The following is a 21,028-nucleotide window of genomic DNA, read 5'->3' on the forward strand; positions in this document are numbered from 1 at the left end:
CCATCTGACAGAACATTCATCATCCAAATTAAGGGTTGGCTTATTCATTCAGTTTATTCTTGAGCAACTGTACCTTGGTCAAGAGTCTGCTGACATACAGATGAAGGAAGAGCTTCTGAAGTACTTCAAAGAAAGCTTTCAGTCTCGAGGTTAACTGAGATTCAGTGTATATATCCCATCCATTAAGAGTGCACATGCAGAGGCCAGGTCTTCCAGGTCATGTAGGACACACTAGATCATAGGTGTCAAACTCTGGCCCGCGGGCCAAATTTGGCCCGCAGCCTACTTACATTTGGCCCGCAAAGCCATACCAAATTACTATCAGAGCTGGCCTACTGGTATGATATAGCTAATATATATATTGTTTAGTATTAAGCTTTGCTTGTTCCATATTCAGTTTTTCAGCAAAACGTGTCCATAAGAAAAGATTCATTCTTATATCTGGAGGAATAAATACATTTCAATAAATATTAACGTTAGCCCGCGACTTTGTTCCAGTTTTGAATTTTGGCCCACTGTGTATTTGAGTTTGACACCCCTGCACTAGATGGTTATACCCACATCGGCTGGAGGAGTGCTGGCATCAGCTCTTTTGATGGTAAAGATAGCAAGGGTAATTTGTTCCAGCTCCCTCTGAACATCTGTAGCTTAGACACAAAAACATAGAAAAATGGCATCCAGTTTTAAAAAAAGAAAGAAAAAGGGCCAAAGCTACCCTTTAATGACATAAACACAATATTAGGAACATGCACCCCAGTGCGCCACTATTTTAGACTACAGATTCAACAATAAATATAAATAGTTTGGGTATACAAGAAGATTTCCCAAAACATTTAAACAGGTTCCATGCAAATTACAACAACAACAACATTACAACATGCAACAACATTAGTTATTCAAAATTTGGTTTAATACAGATAAAAACTAAACTAAAATTACCAACCAATTATTCTTTGAAGAGGATGCTTGGGTCTTCATTCAGGTAAAAAGGTAGTGCCCTGAGGAAACACTCCCTCCCCTTTCAATAGTTTCCTTCTGTAGAGAGTGGCAGAGATACAGGAAGAGAAAACAGAAATACTTTAGGATGACACAAACTCACATTATATGCAAAATGAATGACATATCCACTGCACAGATAGACATGAACACAAGACCAACTAATCATCACATGGACGTGAATAGTTAACCTGTTGGGCAGGGTTTCCACCACATTATATATGTCCATAATGGAGGTAAAGACAAACTAATAAATCATCTTTTTTGCATTCAAAACATAACATAAAAACATTCACTTCTGGTTTAACCTAAATCGAGGGATCAGGTTTTACATATGTTTAGGTAATTTAAATTTTCCAACGTTTTGAGTACCAAACTTTGTCTTGCTTAATATAAATTAAGTGCACTGTGCAGCTACCGTACACTAGCTGTTTAAATTTGAAAATGATCTTATTAGCCATAATATTTTGCTACCAACAGAATAACGCACCTGTGTGGCAGGGGCCAAAGTTTGTCTAATTTTCTTCCCTGCAACGCCTCCTTTTTTCTTGAAGACTTTTATGAGCTGGTCAGTGTATTGGTCAAGTTGTGCAAAAAGCCTTGGAACAAGTGGAGCAGTAGTAATCCTCACAAATTCTGCTTCCACCTGAAAACATGTCAACAAACACAACATACTGTACTGTAAATATACATACTATATGTACACATATACATACTTTATAACTAAAACTAATGTAGAAAGACCTCATTAAAGCTATAATTTTAACAAAAACATTTACACAAAATGCTAATGGAGCCATTACAGCTTTTATTGTTATTTATCAAGTTCCAAAAAATATTGATCACAGCTGATCTGAAAAGAATTTCATGCCTCAGGCCCTTGAACTGCAACCTTTACCATGGTTCAGATGTGGAGAAGAAATAACAGGGGCATGGGATGGGTGACTAAAGAAAACTTAACTTATAAAACAGTTTTGTTTTTAAAAGTATAACAGTTCACATACCACATACAAGCTCAGCAGTACCACATACACCACATCAGTATAGGAGGGAGCAGGTAAAGGCAGGATCTGAGATTTATAAAGTAAAACAAGAAATTCATTACTTAATTTCAAGAAGCAAATTATTGTTTGAATTACAACTTAATAAAATACTACTCAGAAGAAAAGCAAGAGATTGACACTGCCATGTGCTAACTTTCTATAGAAGCAATTATCACCAGGTCTGTCGACCTCCATTGTCTGTCCACTCATATGTCTTGAATAATTTTATTTAAAAATTTAAGTGTGTACTTTCACAAACTGTAATTTATAACTATGTTGATATGTATAACTCCGCTAGGAAACATGCTGTATTTACAGACCATTTTTACATAATACAGATTACTGATAGAGTATAACAATAGTGTCACAGTGGCTTTCGCCCTTGACTTTTTGGATTTTAAATGTCACTTTATGCTATCCTTGCTATCCTATTCGATATTTCCGACTCTCGGATTATAGAAAAGGAATCCCAAGAAAGCAAATAGAAAAATAACCCCTTGAAAAAATAACCCCATGAATCCCTGTAGCTAATCCCTTAATAAAACAAAAAAACAATAAAAATGTTTCTTACACAGTCCACAAAATAAGCATGTCCAGGACCCAGTAAAACTAATGTAGAACAAGCGCACGCAAACGATATAACATGTCTTGTAAGACAAACGCAAAATATAACCATGCTCGACATGTAGATACTACACAACATAGTCAAAGAAAAAAGTGATCTTACCTCTCAAAGAAACAGCAGCTTGGCGCCAAAACAGCGTTTTTCAATTAAATTTGAAGTCTTGCGCATGAGCAGGCACAAGCCGTGAAACCTTCTTGTTCTGCGCGGTTTCATTACAACTGTTTTTGCATTACTGCCACCTTGTGGATATACAAGGTATATCGATCCTAATTGACTTAACTTAAATGTTATGCCATCAAGTAACACATTAGTATTATGTACGTTGAATAATAGACACAATTACGTAGACTTGATTAGAAAAACATATGTTAACTTAACAAAAACATATATTTTAAGTAAAATGAAAATAAATAATTAATATACACTGAACAATCCACCTCATTCATTTTTTTGAGTGAAGGAGGCTAGAGGCTAAGATCAAGGTAGTACGGAGGGAGGTTAGCCAACTATCGGAGTTGCAGAAAGGCGCGATGAGGAAGGTGCCTAAGAAGTACAGGAAGCTGTCCATACCTGAGACCTTGGAAACTGCCAAGCAACGACTCACAGCTTTGGCCAGCCGCTTGAGGAGGTACACCAGAGAGATAGAAGGCAAGAGAATAAACCAGCTGTTCTCCACGGAACCAGCCAAGGTGTACTCTCAGTGGCAGGGGAACAATATGAGAACAGCACCACCAAGGCTGGAGGCAGAACAATACAATAACCTGCCTCAGCACCACGTGGAAGCTCCTGTCAGGTATCATAGCGGCTAAGATGAACAGGCACATGGGTCAATACATGAGCGGGCCACAGAAAGGGATGGGCAAGAATACCAGAGGCGCAAAACACCAGCTACTGGCAGACCAAGCAGTCAGCCGAGACTGCAGGACCAGACTGACCAACCTGTACACTGCCTGGATTGATTGCAAGAAACCCTATGACTCGATGCCCCACACCTGGATCCTGGAATGCCTAGAACTATATAAGATCAACAGGACCCTGAGAGCCTTCATCAGGAACTCAATGGGGATGTGGCGGTCAACACTGGAGGCCAACCTCAAGCCCATAGCACAAGTCACCATCAAGTGCGGGATCTACTAAGGAGATGCTCTGTCCCCACTGCTGTTCTGCATAGGCCTGAACCCCCTCAGTGAGATAATTGACAAGACTGGCTACGGATACCGACTACGGAATGGAGCAGTTGTCAGCCACCTCCTGTACACGGATGACATCAAGCTGTATGCCAAGAGTGAACGAGACATTGATTCACTGATCCACACTACCAGGATATACAGCAATGACATCGGAATGTCGTTCGGGCTGGAGAAGTGTAGTCGGATGGTAACAAAGAGAGGGAAAGTAGTCAGAACTGAGGGGATCAAACTACCAGAAGGCAACATTGCAGACATAGAGGACAGTTACAAGTACCTGGGGATCCCGCAGGCGAATGGGAACCATGAAGAGGCCGCTAGGAAAGCTGCAACCACCAAGTACCTGCAGAGGGTCAGGCAAATCCTGAGGAGTCAGCTGAATGGTAAGAACAAGATCCGGGCCATCAACACCTACGTAGTATCGATGTAGCGGTTCCGAATGACAGCAACATCAGGAAGAAGGAACACGAGAAGCTCGAGAAATACCAAGGGCTCAGAGAAGAGCTCGAGAAGATGTGGAGGGTGAAGGTGGCGGTGGTCCCAGTGGTAATCGGAGCACTAGGTGCAGTGACTCCCAAGCTAGGCGAGTGGCTCTAGCAGATCCCGAGAACAACAGCGGAGATCTCTTTCCAGAAGAGCGCAGTCCTAGGAATAGCTAAGATACTTGCGCAGGACCCTCAAGCTCCCAGGCCTCTGGTAGAGGACCCAAGCTTGAAGGATTGACCGATTTTTTTTATTTTTTTTATTTTTATTTTTATTTTTTTTACTGTACATAGTTTTTATTTCAATTTGTATTTTTCTAATATATCTCTACTTCTTTTTTTTTTTCCTGTCCCTTGTGTTGCTGTAACAAATGACTTTCTCCAGCACTGGATTAAATCAAGTCTATGTCTAAAATGACTCACTAACCATTACCACATTTTTACTGTTACAGGAATTTGGAATCCTTGCATGTGAGACATTTGTGGTGGCAACGACTGACAGAATTTTTCTGAATTTTCACAGATTTAGTAAGTAAATCTATCAGATATTGATGAGTGTTTTGAGCTCAAGTGAAATATCAAGATTAACCTGCTTTTCATCTGATTGAATTCCACTGAATAATTTTTAATTATTCTAGAGGAGCTCCAGGATGGCGCCACCCTTTACTTGTTGCAAGACGAGCACCAGGTTCTGCCTACGGCAACGGTGGAAAAAATATCGTTTATGCCCCACTATAATATACTGATAAAGAGTGGCATTTATGAGTACTATGCTAGTGAGAACAAGGAGTCATTAGGTAAGTGCTAAAACGATCATGGTTGTGTACTTGGGATGATCACAGATTAGCCTTTTGCGATCTGTTTGTTTCTCGCTGCTTATCTTTTTTTTTTTTTTTTTTTTCTTCTCCTCCAGCCTATCCACTTGCCGAGCTCATCGACAACTCTCTTTCAGCCACAGCTAAAAACACAGGAACGAGGATAATAGAAATAAGAATGGTTGGTTCTGAAACTGCAAATACATGATTATTGAATACTGGATTAATGTCACATATACAGAGGAGCGCTAACTCAGTATTTGTATCTGTTTAACAGCAGTTTGATGAAAGTCTTGGGAAACCTGCTGTCATTGTCCTGGACAATGGACGTGGCATGACTACAAAGCAGCTCAATAAATGGGCAGTTTACAGACACTCCAAATTTACAAAAGAAACCGGCAGTTTTGCAAGGTTGGTTTGTTTTATTTTAAATTCCAAAATTACAGTAGTGTGGTGCTTTCCAGCTCTTTATTCAAAAGTAGTTCCAAAAGTTGGGACACTGTTTAAAAAAACAAAAAAAACCCCAAAACAAATACATAAAAGTAGAATGAAGTTTGCAAATCACATAAATCTCGTGTTTAATTGAAAATAGTAAAAAGAGTATAAATCCAGAAATGCTGCTGGCTTCTTGTGGCATGAGCTCATTTAAGAGTGGAGTAGTGAAGTGGAAAAACGTCCTGCAATCTGATTTATCAAAAATTTAAATGTGGAAATCTTGAACGCTGTGTCCTCTGGACTCCAGCTTCTTATCACCTCAAAATCTGTGAAGGCACCCTTGATGCTGAATGACATTTTGAAGTTTGGGAGCAACATGGGCAAAATCCAGCAGATGGCTTATTTACCGAAGTTTTGCTTAAAAACAAGCACAAACCACATTCTGCCCATATTACACCAACATGCCTCTGTAGTAGAGTCTGGGTGCTTAAGGGGCCTCTGATGCAGACCACTTTGGTTTGTGGTGAACCTTTGGCTCACCACAAACCAAAAACATCATAAAGGAGGCCAACTGAAATCCTGTCTGAGGCAAGAATATGAAAATATTTCACGTGCTGCTAAAAGAAAAGAAATGTGAAATGGTGGGGATGCATTCGCCTCTTTTGAATTAAACCTAGTATTTAAATCATTTTGCATTTTTGTTTTTTCTTCTTCTGAACATCTATCTTAATTTAAAAAAGGCACAAATTAAGCCATGCATTTATATTTCTCTTTTCTACAGAAGAGAAGAAGACTACGTCCGCCCTGATCCTGTACCTCGAAGTCTTAATAGTGATATATCGTACTTTGGAGTTGGAGGAAAACAAGCTGTTTTCCACTTTGGAAATGTAGTCAGAGTAAGTCTGTGTGGAAACTCAGTGAAACACTTCATAGAATATCTAAAGTTACTGTAGATATTTTATGTCATTGTAAACCCAAATTATAAAATATAATAAATGTAACTTAACTTTGTTTCCTTTATTGCGGACTGAGTTTGAAAATTAGATGTGTGGTTTTTAGATGGGCATTTCTTGGTATTTTGTCAATTAAGTACATATGTTTGTTTTGTTTCATAAATTACTAGATGATTAGCAAGCCAGTGGGGTTACCAGATGTTCATGAGTTGGTTCTATCAGAAGAAGAATTTGAAAGAAAGGAAAAGAACAAAGAGGATATTTATAGCACCACCATCCTAAACAGGAAGGTGAGTCTACTTTAAGATGTTGTTAAAAGATGTGCTAAAGATTTTGATGATTTTTGGATTGTGGTGTGCTCTCTCCCTGCGTCAACACCATCTCTGAGTGATGTTTAATCTTCCCGCTACAGCCTGGCGACTTTTCACACGTGAGTGAAGATGAGCGCTTCCTTCGTACCATCATCGATGAGGAACGTGGGAAGGAAAGCTTCACGGCTGTAGTTATTACAGGACTCAAGGAAAAGCATATCTCCTTCCTGAAACAGAATTTTGATGCATGGACCAGACATCTAGCGTGAGCTCACTCATCCACATCATATCTTAAAGACGGTGCATCCGGAAAGTTTTCGTAACACTTCACTTGTTCCACTTTTTGACAAAGTAAAAAAAAAAAAAAAGTGAGAAAAATGTTTTAAATTCTTGGAAATGTACATAAGTATCCACAGCCTTTGCTCAATATTATGCTGAAGCACGTTTGGCAGCAATTACAGCCTCAAGTCTTTTTGAGTGTGATGGTACAACCATGTCACAGATATTTTGGGACAGTCTGTCCCATTCTTCTTTGCAGGTTGGATAGGGAACGTTGCTGCACAGACATTTTCAGATCTTCCCAGACATGTTCATTTGGGTTTAAATCTGATCTCTGACACTGAAAGACATTCACTGAGAATTCACCAACATTCGCAAACCCTGACTAGTCTTCCAGCTCCTGCTGCCAAAAAACATCCCCACAGCATGATGCTGCCACCACCATACTTTTCTGTAGGGATGGCATTGACTGGGCAATAAGTAATGTCTGGTTTCCTCCTGACATGACGCTTGGCATTGAAGGCCAAAGAGTTCAGTCTTTGTTTCATCAGACCAGATCGGTGCCTCAACCTGCCTTGGAGGTCTCCAGACAATTCCTTGTGCTTTGTGGTTTGGTTGGTCCTCTGAGATACACTGTCAAGTATGGGACCTCATATAGACATGTGCATGCCTTTCCAAATCATGTCCAGTTAACTGAATTTACCACAGGTGGACTCCACTACAGTTGTAGAAACATTTGATAGATGATCAGTGGAAACAGGATGCACCTGAGCTTAATTTTGAGTGTCATGGCAAAGGCTGTGAATACTTATGTACATGTGCTATTTTTTATTTTTACACCTCCAATTTTTTGTTGTTTTAATTGCATTCTTTTTCTGTTTTTTTAATTTATTTTATTTTCTTCCTCCTTTTGTTTCATCCTTTTTATCTTGCAATATTCCCGTTTTAAGAAATTCACCTTTTAACCATTGAAGGCTGCCCTGACACAATCATTTCCAAACTGCTTTTGGATTAAACTCTGTTAACTGCATTTGTCCTACTTTCAGGCACATATATCACTATTACATTCATGGAGTCAATGGAAATGACCTGAAGCAAGGCTCTAAAAAGACAGCTCAACAACCTACGATTGACATTCAGGTGAGGCTTCAGATAAATGTAGACTTTTACAAAATACTGTATGTTATTTAAAATTTTGTATGTTTTGGCTAACTTTACCATTTTACTCGTTTACAGATCACTTTACGCGAAAAACCAAACAAATGTCCCCGTGTGCTGAACCTGAGGGAAGTTGACGATGACATGCAAACTTTGTACATTAACTCTGCTGCGGACACCTTTGAGTTCAAGGCCTCCTCTGGACCGGGTGGTGGCACAGTGGAGGGAGTGCTGCGTTATCATCCATTCCTCTATGACAGGGAGACTTATCCTAAATATCCTGAAGATCCTGAAGATCCTAAAGATCCTAAAGATCCCAAAGATACATGTTCTGCAAATGGTATTCATACTGTTAACATATTTGATACATTCATGGATTTTATAGTTTGACATATTTTGAAGTTGTGTTTTTTTGTTTGTTTGTTTTTTTCGTTGCTTTTGTTTATGTTGTTTTTTGGGGGGTAATTTTCTTTAGCAGCGTCTTCTGAAAATGACAATTTAGAAAATGAGCCTGGACTCGTGACTCAGGAAGAAAGGAAGATCTTTGAGTGTTTCTGGAATGGACGGCTCATACCTGGCACCAAAGTGGCTGAGTAATTACACTCATTTCATACTTATATTCACAAAAACGAATGTCCCATTTTAGTCTAAAATAGTAGGCTTTACCTTTAGTTACTTTTCACTTCAGAGTTTAACATAACGGCTAGGAGTCAGCAGAGAAAATTGATTCCACTGTCATATATAGGTCCCTGTCATGCTGTGATGTTGGATACGGTTTAACTCCACATAGGAACCTATCTGTGGATAGTGTCAGTGGAAAAATGGGGAAACAAAGCCTGTAATCTTTTATCATATCGAACTTTGCAGTCTTCACGAATGCCAAAAGTGATGCAACTTTTTTCTGTGGCTAGTCGTTTACTTCACTTCACGTTCAGTTTTTTCGTAACTTTACACAATTGGTGCAAACGGTGTGACCGGGTTGAAAACACACATGTATGCTTTTGTTTGTTTTTACCACTGTTTCAGTGATATGTCAGTGCAGAAGCTCAGATATTCCCAAACTATACAGATTAAAGAGATGCAACAGCTCAAAAAGATGAGACTTTTGGAAGAAAACAAGAGCAACTGATATGGAGGTTTTCTCTGCGTGGCAGTACCTGTCATTCAGTGTTTTAGATGATGACGGCTCTGTGATGTCACTGTTTGCACGCCATACATTCAATGCTTTGAACATAATGGGCCCTTAAGACCCCCGCAGACTTGCCCTGTTTTTGAGGGAAGGATTTGCCTTTATTGATTATTTTTCTTTTGAATTTCCGCGGTTTGAATTGCTGTGTTGGTGATTGTGTATTTAACAGATAGCACATAATCTGCTATTCATGTGTTGTTATAATATTCTCAGACTTGATTGAGTTTTACTGATGGCATATTGTGGTTATCACTAACATTGACTGGCTACACCTATGTTGAAAGATGCATTGCTGGTAGATCAGCTGCTAAACCTTCCATGCCTTTTGTCACTCTTTTTGTGGCCTCTCACTAAGTGGACCGAGTTAAAAAAAAAAAGATTCATTTAGGTATAGAGCTGAATATGTGTAAAGATGTATAACAGGTCAGAAAATAAAAGATTGTATTTAAAACTGACTTTCAGCTAACAGAGAATATTTTGCTAGCAGCATGCTTCATGTTATTAACCTGGTATTACTAAACGGAGCTGAATCTTTGAACAAACAGAATAACCCTAGACTTTTCTGAGAGTTCAGACTGACAGCGCTGTCAGCATCGCTTTAAACTGTGCTTCCAAAAAATGAGAGAGAGCTAGGTTAACCTTTTCCCCTTGCCACTCACGTTCTATTTGTCATATTCTATAGTGGTAAAAATTACTTTAATATCCTTTCCTTCTTGTGTCTTGCTCCATTTGTTACAGGTTTGACTGGTGTTCTCGTAAACATAACAGCAGAACAGCAGCAGATATACCCCCGGAGTGCTACCGTCGGCTTTCAGGAGTGCTTTTCACTGATGACAATTTCCAGGTCACCACAAACAAGATGACCTTCATGGACCTTGAGCTGAAACTGAAGAACAATCAAACTATCTTCTCACTGGTTCTGAACGGACAGGTGACCACCTTAATTTCTCACTGGCTCTTTCATAATCAGAACTCCAGCACCACATTCAGTCCCTTGAGCGGATATATATTATGACTGATAAAGGATTGAAATGGATCTGATTTATTATGAGAATTGTCAACAGGAAGAGAAGAGTTCTACGGTTACTTTATCAGTCAGCCTCAACATTAAAACCACCTTGTTCATTTTGTACAGAGCAGTTTACAAAGTACGACTGAAGCATACAACGTCTTGTCCTCATTTATAGCAGGTCACATCCTGAGCTACAGAATGAGTACTTCCAATGTATGGAATTGCCTACGGCACATGCACTCAGGCGGAGACTATGTGGTCTTATTTTTATTACACTGACCCAGCTGTGACCTGCTTTCAATTAATTGCAGGGTCAGTTTCCTTTTCAACAGCACAAGTCTTTTTTTGTACTTTCAGTACATCACAATTAACTACTCGCATACGTTGAGCAGTGGTTTAACAACATTTCCCATCACTGTTCTTAATTCTGGCAGGTGTTTATAAAATCCCATATTTTTATCAGTGTTTACTATCTTCAGCATGTTCTCTGACCTGAAGACTGTGTAGGTTCTCAGTTATCTAGGGTCCTGGTAGGGCTTGAAATGAAGACAGGACTTTTTGTGGATTTTTTATGGCTTATCCAAACGGCTTCTCTGGATATAGAACAACTGATGGAGAGCGTCCGGTAGTAAACCAAGGGCTGCTACTTTGATGGTCTATTACCCTATATAAAATATATAAAATCCAGCTGACATCCTCTCCAGTTCAAAAGAACACTTTTTAAACATGACAAAACCTGGGATACAACGGAGCACATCATACACACATAATATTCAGCTTAGGTTGATATCCAAACCTTAATTCTAATATATATATATGTTGTCTAGAATTAAAGATCTTTTAGTGCTAATCTATGTAATATTCCAGTGTTTAATAAAGTGTGTTGTGAACTGAAGCTACCTTTAAGCACTCCAGTGTTAATTGTTGTCTAGTGTTTTGCTTTGGTATAATAGAGATATTAACATAGGTCAAAGGTCAGAGTTGTTGCATTTATAAAATACTCAACATTAGATGATCTTCTCTCACCTAAACAACTTAAAATAAAGTGCTGTGATTAATAAAAATGTGCATGAGCTGCTGTACCCGAACCTTTACCTGACATACTGTATGTCGACACACAAAAGCAAGTGTAACAGATTTATACGACAAATCAAATGATCGGTATGTTTATATATTAACACAACTTGGACCCTTTTTGCTTTTTCATTCATCTCCATAATTTTTCTCAAGCGCTTTCATCTTTTGCTCATACCGAGGCTGCTGGCATATTCTGAGCTGTGGATAGCTTTAGCTTTAGCCACTTCTTTTATGTTAGTTTAAAATGTCCACATTCAGCTGAGTGAGGGAGATTAAAGTGTTAGACTAAGTTTGTTATTACAAATGTTCTCATGGTGGTCCCCCTGTCAATTTGTGTCACTCACAATGAAGCACGTCCATCCTAACAGCACATTAGTGTGTGTGTGTGCGTGTGCGTGTGTCGGGTGGGGAGCATTGTGCTACATGTAGAGGTGGGAGGAGAGAAAGAGAAAGGCAGGTCAAACAATAGAGGAATGTTGTGTATATGTACATGTTATAATTATATAATACTGTAAAAAGAATGTGGTCTAAATGTATTACAGTAAACTTGTGTGGGAATCACTGAAACAACATTAAAAGAAAAATTATGTTAATGTGCTGGTAGGAGGGCAAAAGGTGTTTCAAATGCTTTCCAACTTTTTAGTAAGGGAACATGCTGATGTGATATATACCAGCTTTCTCAAACCATTTAAAAATTAACTGAGCTTTTTTTATATCAGGGTCAAGAGGTTTGCAGAGCAGGTGATCAAAGAGGGAAGCAAGGAAGCAGAGATGAGGAGAGAGAGAGAGCAGGCGACAGAGGAGGTGCAGAGGAGAGTGAAGGTGGTGATGGAGGAGGTGCAGCAAGTGAAAAAGGAGAGACAGGAGAAGGCGACAGAGGAGGTGTAGTACTTGGGCAAGAGAAAGGAGGTGACAGTGGGTCAGATGACCAAAGAGAGGGGGATAAAGCACAGAGAAAGGCTGCACAGGAGGCACAGATTTCCAGGTAACAGACATAAAAAAACAAAAATAACTGTGCATGCAAGCACACACTTTCAGAGCACTGAACTGATTTGTATCTGGTTCGTGTGGTTTACTCACAGAGAGTCATATGGTGAGGGCAACAGTCGGGCAACTGGGCAGGTGAGAATCCAAGGATATATTAATAGAGTTTTTTAAAATTTAACAATGTCAAAAATGTTGTTAATATGTGCAGTACAATCATTTAATATATAGTTATTTCAGAGTGCAGAAGCGAGCTAAATGTGTGTTGTCGTTTCAACAAAAATGCTTCACAACTTTCCCCTGGTTGCATTACAGTGCCACTTTACAAAGGGTGCAGTGTTTTCACTGTTCCAAAGTTTATTCAAATCAGTCAAGATTAGCAAACAACTGTGTTATAACCTCAGGATAATGATGCTTGGAAACTAAGAGCCCTAATCAGGACGTTTAATTGACCACTTTCTGAGACGTCAACAGTTAGCCACAACACACACAGGAACTTGTTTTCCACATAACATTCTGACGGGAAAACCCTGAAAAACAAAGTGTGACCCTGCCTTTTGTTAGTGTAGGCTTTAGAGATTGGAAAAAGGCTATGTTCAGGGTTCTCAGGACAATGAAAAAGTCAGTTACATATCCAGGCCATGAACACCTATGCTCAAAAAACTTCACAGCCTTCTTCAGCTGTTGGCAGACAACAGGAGGAAGCAAGGCATGGATTATTGAAGACTGTAGGCTCCATCAAATACTTGGCTTGGCAAAGTTTAGCTCTATGAGGTCATGTGTATAGTTGTTGGTGTAGTTTATTGATGTCAATACAGTGATGTAAATGATTGAATGTATATACATAAAAAAGCAGAATCACCATGTGGTATTTTTACCATCTGGCAATACAGCAGTGGAGAGCCGACAAGCAGAAATGCTGGTGGTCCTCTGGCATTTAAAACAAATCCCCCCCCCCCCCCCTAATGTTCAGCACAAAGTTAAGTGTGTGTGCCAGAGAGAGACTGTGTCCCACTATTTGCTTTAACCACTGTGTGTGTGTGTGTGTGTGTGTGTTGCACATGCATGAAATTAAGCAGCTCATGACTGGACATATGGGAGCCTGACCAATTGGTGTGTCGCTAATATTAGTATTAATGATGAGTGACTGTTGGATACATTCTGTCTACCTGTTAGTAACAGAACACCGCAAGGTAACATATTTAACATGTCCTGTTTTCAGGTCTTTGTTTTTGCCTGCTTTTCTCTGCTAAACATTTTCTTTCTGTTTCAACAGAAATCGTCAAGAGGTAACATCCAGAAGGAGTTCACACAATGGCTTCGAAACTGTAATGAAAAGTTCGACAAGCAAATCAAGTTTATGGGCTTCAAGGAGATTAAAACACGGACAGATGTGTCTACTAAGAAAATGCAGCATCCGTGGGCAGTCTTCTCCGCCATCGAGTGGGGAGGCAGGACATACAAAACAGGCCAACTTGTGAGCATTTATTGGTTTTTGTCTACTTAAATGTATGTTCTTATTGTTCCCTCTTCTACATTCATTCTGATCTCTTTATGCTTCCTCATACAGGTGAAGACGCACAATACAAATCCCATTCTGTACGGTAAAGTGGTTCAATTTTTGCTGTATGGAAATTTCGATGGTGACGTCTATGCCACGGGAGGACAGGTGGAAGTGTCTCGAGTAAGAAGACAATTATGAAACTTTGATTTGAGAAACTGATCGAACATCAATTCCAAAACTGGAAAGCGAAAATGTCGCATTAAAAGGTTTTAAGAAAAATATCAGTGATAAAAAATTGTGTGATAAAATTTCTTTGCGTCTGTGTTATAAAGGGCAAAAAAACAACAGCGAAAAGTAAATAAAATCTATTGACAGTCATCTGAATCACTATTAAAACATCTGTGTTGGTCCAGAATTGTACAGTTGACAACTGACTGCACCTAACCAACCGCGTGCTTCAATAGTTCACAAGTAATATTTCACTGTATGTCATAAAAGAAAAATAAATATCTATCTATCTATAAACAGAAGAAATGTCTAAGTGACAAACCAGTTTTAATTTTATTACGTCGTAGTTGCTTTTTTATCAAGATGTGAGTATTTCATGTGTATAACCACATTTGAGATTGAAATTATGTATGTAGTATAATGATATTTTACTAAATAATCGATAATTACTCACTTGGTTTGCTTACGATCGTACATCATTCATATTAAAGGAAATGTCTGAAGTTGAACTTGGAGCAAACATTATCAAACACTAGGGTGTCATATGTGGTGTAAAATAGTGTTTGCTGCCTTCCTGATTTCCTATTTTTTGTATGTTTGTTAGACTTGTTTGTTTCAGATCATCAAGCAAATTTAAATATTAGACAAAGATTAGACAAAGATCGCCCCCTAAACATAAAACTGGTTGGGTCACACTTAGCAGCAACAACTGCAATCAAGCATTAGCGATAACTGGTAATGACTCTTGAGAATTTAGCTTACTGAGTACATTTGGACTTCAACTTCAGTTTTTTGTTGGGGGGGTTTAATTTTCCATATTATTTCAGTAAATTCACTTATATAAATCCCTTTTTTTTTTCTTTGTTCTTTTATTGAGTTTACTGATTTAAGAAAAATCTCTTCCCAGGAGCCCAAAGCACTTTGGGACATGAACAAGATCGTTCCCATTTCCAAGATCGACAAGACAGCCACTGATGAAGCCATCAAGAAAAATATCGACAGTGACTCTGAGAAGTGAGTGAGCAGTTAGGGAGACATTTTTTCTACACAAACTGCTCCTCTCTAATATTCACTTTTTGTTTGTAATGTAGATGTTCTGTTTCCTGGGTTGCTTTATTTTTTGCAAATCTTTCTCCTCATTCTGACTCAAAAATGAGACTTTCAGTTCAGGTAAATGACATGTGTTTGTTTCAGGCTTCCAGATAAGCTGAATGTGGAATGGCCCAATGGTAACCCCTTGCAAAATAATGGCGTTCTTTCTGCTGGGACTACTTTAGGTAAGATCTTGCAGTGTTTGCATACCACAGCACTTCATATGTTATGAAAAACAAACAAACAGATAATTTGTTTGCATCAAACAGTGGTGTTCAAAAAAAGTCTTCCCCCATTCCCGTCCCGTATAGCTCAAAGCTCATTCCTCACATTTTGTCTGATGTGTCGTTTCAGGGCCTCTTAAAATCGACATCCTGAACAAGAGGGGAGAGAAATTATCTCGGATGTCCTCAGTGGGCCAGGGAAAAGGGACAAAACTGTGTGTTAAGCTCACGTTGCTCCATCATGGTAAGTGTTTGATTACAGATTTGATATCCTATTGATATGTTTTCTTTTCATGATGACTTAATTAATAAGTGGTTAATTAAAAAAACGTGGAAAAAGTCTTTCTGCTGTTTATAACAAAGTTTCCCAGACTACAATTTACTGACATAACCCTGGGGAGTTGGTTTTTAAAAGCCTTAACTTGAGCTATATGGTGATTGCAATTTATCAGCTAATGCTGGGAAATTCAGTTATCAAAGTGCTGTATGTGTGCAGGTAGGAGCTAATTAGTGATAACAAAGATGCAGATTTTTCGGACTATAAGGCGCACTTCAAATCCTTTAATTTTCTCAAAAATCGACAGTGTGCCTTATGTATGAATTCTGGTTGTGTTTACTGACCTCGAACTGATTTTATGTAGTACGCGGCATGCAGAAATCTGTCAAAACATGTTGATGAAAGATTTTAATTTTGTAAATTATGCTTAGTTGTAGCTTCATTAAAGAAGAGGAGTTTGTGAATTGGAGCCAACACAGAGAGAGAGAGAGATTGAAGCCATATGTTTAGAGGAATGTGGTGACATCCGGTTTTAAACAGACAGACTGGCGCTCCCCCTCTCTCTCTCTTCCCTTTTATGGAATGTCTGCATTTCTATACATACTACTTCCTTTGTTTCAGCTACTGACAAGCTAACGGTCTCTTTTTCCTTTTATGGAAATGTTTTTGCCACTCCTACTTCCTTGAAAACTTGTATAAATAAAGCAAGTTCTGGATGCCCTGCGCGGTCTTTCCTCTGTCACATTTGTCCTGCACACATCTAGTGCGGGATGGATGGGGCCATGAGGGGGGGTCGTCCATGTGTGCACATGTATTAAGATATCTTGAGTCTGAGTTCCTTTGCCTTCTACAATTTCTCTTCACACATGTTTTACTACAACTTTGATAAGCTACGAAGCCGCACTGCTTGATGGATTATCGGAGCATTATGGCTACCGTTGTCAGGAGCCTCGCGGAGTAATCTGGGTCCAAAACTCCGTCCACTTCAGGTCCGAAAGTCAAACAAACACTGCGGCATCACTGAGATTTAAAAACGGTCTAAATTCTTTCATCTTTAATAAAATGATCAGCGTTGCTGCTTTACCAGGTGTAACAATTAAGTTTAACATCCAGGCATCCATGAAAACAGAATTTATTAAATTTACCGGAGTCAAGTTCAAGTTCAAATTTTATTCGCCACATGCAGTGGCAGGTTGCCCTGCAGTGGAATGAACCCGCCCCTGACCTTACACACACAACACAGCCATCACATGGGGATACAAGTCAGACAACGGTTGCATTACAGAAAAAACACTGAAATGTACACTACAATGGGAAAGTACAAGAGGAAAAAAAGAGACCTCTACTCATGCTGGGCTATGGAGGACAGCATGAGAACAGGAAACAAGAAAACTCCTCTGCACAGAAAGTACATAAATGTCCACAGCACAACATTATAGAGCACGTGACCAGCAACAGGGTTGGGTAGGGGATGAGGAGTAATCCCAGGCAACACAGCAGCCATCCTGCCACTGCGCGGGCCCGGACCCGCCTCGTGTTCCCAGGAGGCAACAAGCATCGAAGGCATTGGAAGGGGATGGGCGATATGTGAGTGCTTATCGGTGTAAGTGTATGTGTGTGCGTGTCCAGAGTTCAGCTGAGACAGTGTCCTTCACCCTATCAGGCTAAGTAAACAGTCTAGCGGCCAACCCAGGTGGCCTTGCATAGAGTGGGAAGAACAGTCAACACACAGTCATTATCAGGGAGTTTTTGTTCGGCTCCAGCCTTGAGCCCACAGCTGGCGCCGAGGGGGTATCTGCATTATGATGTTGATGTTATTGATTTTTCTTTTATGCGAGCAGCTCATGAGAATTTCAAAGCTGTTCTTTAACACTCCGACACTGGTCTCTCAATCTCCCGTTGGAGAGCCGCGAGCTTCTCCATGATGTTATTAACCTTCAGTTCCGTGGTCTTGTCATTCTTGTGCTCAGAGAGCCGATTCTGAGAACTCACGACTGCAGTGAGCTGTTCCACGATGTAATCCAACTTTCGCTCAGAGGTCTTATTCTGAGCAGACCTCACCTTTATGTAACCCAATATACGCTCAGAGGTGTTATTCTGAGTATTCACGGCAGCTGTAAGCTCCTCCAAGGTCTTAACCATGCTGCACTCAGTGAGCCCATTCTGAGAAGTCGCGCCTCGTCCCATCGTTTCAATCCCAGCGGGCAGCCTTGGGGGGGGGGTTTGAACAGCCGGTTCCGCTTTCTTAATTCTCCGATAAACCAGGGCCAAGCCAGCTCCGATCAGCAAGAACCCTGTTATCATGGTTCCGAATAGGTAGATATCTTCAGCGTCCTCGATCGACAGTCCCGCCAGGCACACGACCCTCCATTTCTGCCACCCGTCCATCGTGTATCCGGCAGGGAAAGTCCCTCCAGAGCACTCGGGCTCTCCCGAGCCCAGACTTCTCGTTGAGAAAAGGGTGTCAATAGCATTCAGAGACCAGTTGATCAAATCTAGAATTCTCTTTTAGGTTTAGAGAACAGACTGTGAGAGAGTGTTCCAGGGAAAGTAATACACACGAGACAAGACAAGGACACAAGAGGCTAAGCAGGGAAGATAAGGGGAAGGAGGAGAGGAGAAAAAGTTCGACTGCCTTTTGCCGAGAGCCAAACGAGAAGAAAGTCAGAAGTTAACTGGCGAGCTAACTTCCTGCTTCCACCTAAGCATGATATACCATGTTCTGACTGAGAGACTTATTGTAAGAAGATTTTCTACATAATACAATATAATCAAGTGTGCCTTATATTTTATGTGTTCATATATTTCAACATAACCAAGCTTATTGTTAAAGAGAACATGATGCATTCCTTACTTCAATGTGTGTGATGTCAGATAAGCATGATATACTTCTGTATTGTTATATTTCAGTATGTGTGTGGGTGTGAGGTCAGATAAGCACTGAGTTAACGTCTAACCTCTCCCCGACTGCTTACAGAAGAGGAAGTACTATGTAACTTACTTTCTCCTATAAATAAAGCAAGCAAGCCTGCACTCGATGTGTGTGTCTTCCCAGAGACATTCACCCGTGCGCACGTTTTTAAAACTCTCCTGAGTCGGTCTGCAGTGTTTTATTTCTCTTACTTGTGATAGAACAAATGTCTACCCCTGACACTTATAAATGGTACGGAAGTGGAGGAAGCAAGAAGAATGAACTGAGTAAAGTTTGACATATCTGACTGTTTTGTTTTGCTCAATGCGCCTTATAATCTGGTGCGCCTTATGGTCCGAAAAATACGGTACTAGTTGCCTCACAGATGGTCATGTTTTTGGTAGCGTTTGCATGGGTGTCATTTTGTCTGTAAACGAGATAGTCCAAAAAGTTTTGAATGAAATCAGATTCAACTTTGTAGGGATGTAGAGAGTGGTCATGTTAACAATTTATTTACATTAGGTCTTAAACTTAATGATTTATTTGTCAAAAATTGACCAAAAAAAGCCTCATAACTTAGAAACTATGATTCTAACAAGTGTGGTGTGTATTGTCAAAATACTAAAGATTTTAAAGATGTGTCAGAGGTCAGAGGTCAAATGCATGTCACAGCTGACTTCTAAAAGTCAAAGTGGTAATAAAACTATATTGAGCTATTTAAAACTATGTTCTTTACTGGTACAAAGTTGATTCTGTTAATCTGGACGTATTTTCAGTGGAAGAAACATTTCCTCACACATTCAAGTGACTTCTCCAACCTCATTAACACCAATACATTTGCAGTTACAGATTTAGATCTCACCATCTTACAATACTGTACAATTTATTGTACAATAAACTAAATAATGACAGTAAAGTGTCTTCAATCTTTAATTTTCAGCCCCACATGTTGCCAAAACTACCAAAAAATCTTCAAATTAAATGTGTCATAAAGTGTAAAAAGTCATAATTCTAACTTTTCGGTTTCTCTCTGTGTTTGCTCCACCTGTTATAGAATTAAATTATTCTTATTATTTTACCTTTTTCATTTGTAGGTCAAAAGTCAGACAAAGAGCTTGCTGCTTATGTTGCCCCACATTTAGGAAATAATGGTTTCTGGTTCAAAAAAATGGGTGAGTTTCTTTTAATTTTCTTATCCTTCTTCTTGGTTGCCCTGACGTTTGTCTGCTGAAAGATCATATTTGAGCCGTTGTTGACAGAGAACCTGACTGAGCTGGGAAAGTACACACTGAATTTGAACACAGTGGTCCATGAAACAAACGCTGTCAGCTTTGGCGGTAGAGCGCTTCCAACGTTCACACTGAAGTTTACCATTAAAGGTGAGGAGAAAGAATGCTGTGTGTTTAGCTAGTGATCATTATTCCCACCATTCTGACCAAACAGACACACTCCTTTGTTCTATTGTCAGAGGGCGATGCAGCAAGCTTTGATATCAGTGCAATGAGCCCCACGCTGCGAGTGGGCGTGCCGTTTGACATTTCTCTGCAGATAAAAGATGGTTATGGCCACTCAACGACCCTCACTTCTAAACTCACACCTGAGCTCAAATGCTGGTGAGTCTCATTAATGCTACTGAAATTTTTAAATGCTTGAGGAAAAAAAATATGTATGAAAGCCTTTGTGCCTTTATTGTGTCACATTTAACAGTGTTGTAACACGGCCATTGTTATTTATTTATTTTTATTTATTTATTTTTTAGTGGTCTGGATCTGAGTTATGGGACATTCTCCAGCAGTGGAACCACATTCACCATCAAAAATGTCAAAGCGAGAGGAAAAGTCCTGAATTACCAGCAATCCAAGGTTAGAACTAATGATTTCTACGCTACGAAAACATAAATTTGCCCGTCACATGGAAGACTGCTTAAAATAAATAAATAAACTACTAATAGTACAGTCATAGTTTTATCAAGAGGTGTAACAACTACTTGAAAGTCAATAGTCAAAAAATTGTTAGCTGATTTGGTGATTTATTTTTATGTGCTTTGTTTGCATTTTCAGAGCTATGACCTGGAAGTGACCCTGCCTGGCCTGAAACAACACACTAAGTCCATCAAGATCAGTCTTCTTCCTGGTAACCCCTCATTTATTTATGATTTTTGAACAGTTTGTGTACTGGTTTCTCATGTGCATTATGTCCTTTCAGAAATCTTGATTGTTAAATGCTTAAATCACACTATAATAACC

At 39.5% G+C, this 21,028-nt stretch overlaps 1 protein-coding gene and 1 long non-coding RNA gene across 7 annotated transcripts in view; one reads left to right on the forward strand and one right to left on the reverse strand.

The window, feature by feature from the left end:
- The window catches only part of LOC120741341 (structural maintenance of chromosomes flexible hinge domain-containing protein 1-like), a 44,891-nt gene that overhangs the window by 5,189 nt on the left and 18,674 nt on the right, over positions 1 to 21,028 (forward strand). The window contains exons 2-24 of one of the 3 annotated variants that reach the window (XM_040044167.1): positions 4,786 to 4,861; positions 4,972 to 5,130; positions 5,247 to 5,329; positions 5,426 to 5,559; positions 6,365 to 6,479; positions 6,707 to 6,826; positions 6,949 to 7,112; positions 8,173 to 8,266; positions 8,363 to 8,624; positions 8,760 to 8,877; positions 10,212 to 10,404; positions 12,282 to 12,547; positions 12,645 to 12,684; positions 13,823 to 14,023; positions 14,117 to 14,230; positions 15,186 to 15,292; positions 15,473 to 15,555; positions 15,725 to 15,838; positions 19,877 to 19,954; positions 20,042 to 20,161; positions 20,251 to 20,395; positions 20,542 to 20,644; positions 20,843 to 20,915. In XM_040044167.1, the coding sequence (XP_039900101.1) occupies positions 4,786 to 4,861; positions 4,972 to 5,130; positions 5,247 to 5,329; positions 5,426 to 5,559; positions 6,365 to 6,479; positions 6,707 to 6,826; positions 6,949 to 7,112; positions 8,173 to 8,266; positions 8,363 to 8,624; positions 8,760 to 8,877; positions 10,212 to 10,404; positions 12,282 to 12,547; positions 12,645 to 12,684; positions 13,823 to 14,023; positions 14,117 to 14,230; positions 15,186 to 15,292; positions 15,473 to 15,555; positions 15,725 to 15,838; positions 19,877 to 19,954; positions 20,042 to 20,161; positions 20,251 to 20,395; positions 20,542 to 20,644; positions 20,843 to 20,915 (2,962 nt within the window). The remainder of the gene's footprint in view (positions 1 to 4,785; positions 4,862 to 4,971; positions 5,131 to 5,246; positions 5,330 to 5,425; positions 5,560 to 6,364; positions 6,480 to 6,706; positions 6,827 to 6,948; positions 7,113 to 8,172; positions 8,267 to 8,362; positions 8,625 to 8,759; positions 8,878 to 10,211; positions 10,405 to 12,281; positions 12,548 to 12,644; positions 12,685 to 13,822; positions 14,024 to 14,116; positions 14,231 to 15,185; positions 15,293 to 15,472; positions 15,556 to 15,724; positions 15,839 to 19,876; positions 19,955 to 20,041; positions 20,162 to 20,250; positions 20,396 to 20,541; positions 20,645 to 20,842; positions 20,916 to 21,028) is intronic. The other 2 variants (XM_040044168.1, XM_040044169.1) reach the window with 2 other exon arrangements.
- On the reverse strand, positions 624 to 10,826 carry LOC120741351. Of its 4 annotated transcripts, XR_005697612.1 has the most exons (4): positions 10,816 to 10,826; positions 3,219 to 3,224; positions 2,001 to 2,066; positions 1,435 to 1,642 (listed from the first exon to the last, which is right to left on the reverse strand). It is a non-coding gene; the product is annotated as an uncharacterized LOC120741351 (long non-coding RNA). The 4 variants fall into 4 exon arrangements; XR_005697610.1 differs by lacking the exons at positions 3,219 to 3,224; positions 10,816 to 10,826 and adding an exon at positions 624 to 1,035 and having other exon boundaries at positions 1,487 to 1,642; positions 2,001 to 2,315; XR_005697611.1 differs by lacking the exons at positions 3,219 to 3,224; positions 10,816 to 10,826 and adding an exon at positions 2,767 to 3,115.

Source organism: Simochromis diagramma, unplaced genomic scaffold, assembly GCF_900408965.1.
Source record: "Simochromis diagramma unplaced genomic scaffold, fSimDia1.1 OVJJ01000602.1, whole genome shotgun sequence".
Classification (NCBI taxonomy): domain Eukaryota; kingdom Metazoa; phylum Chordata; class Actinopteri; order Cichliformes; family Cichlidae; genus Simochromis; species Simochromis diagramma.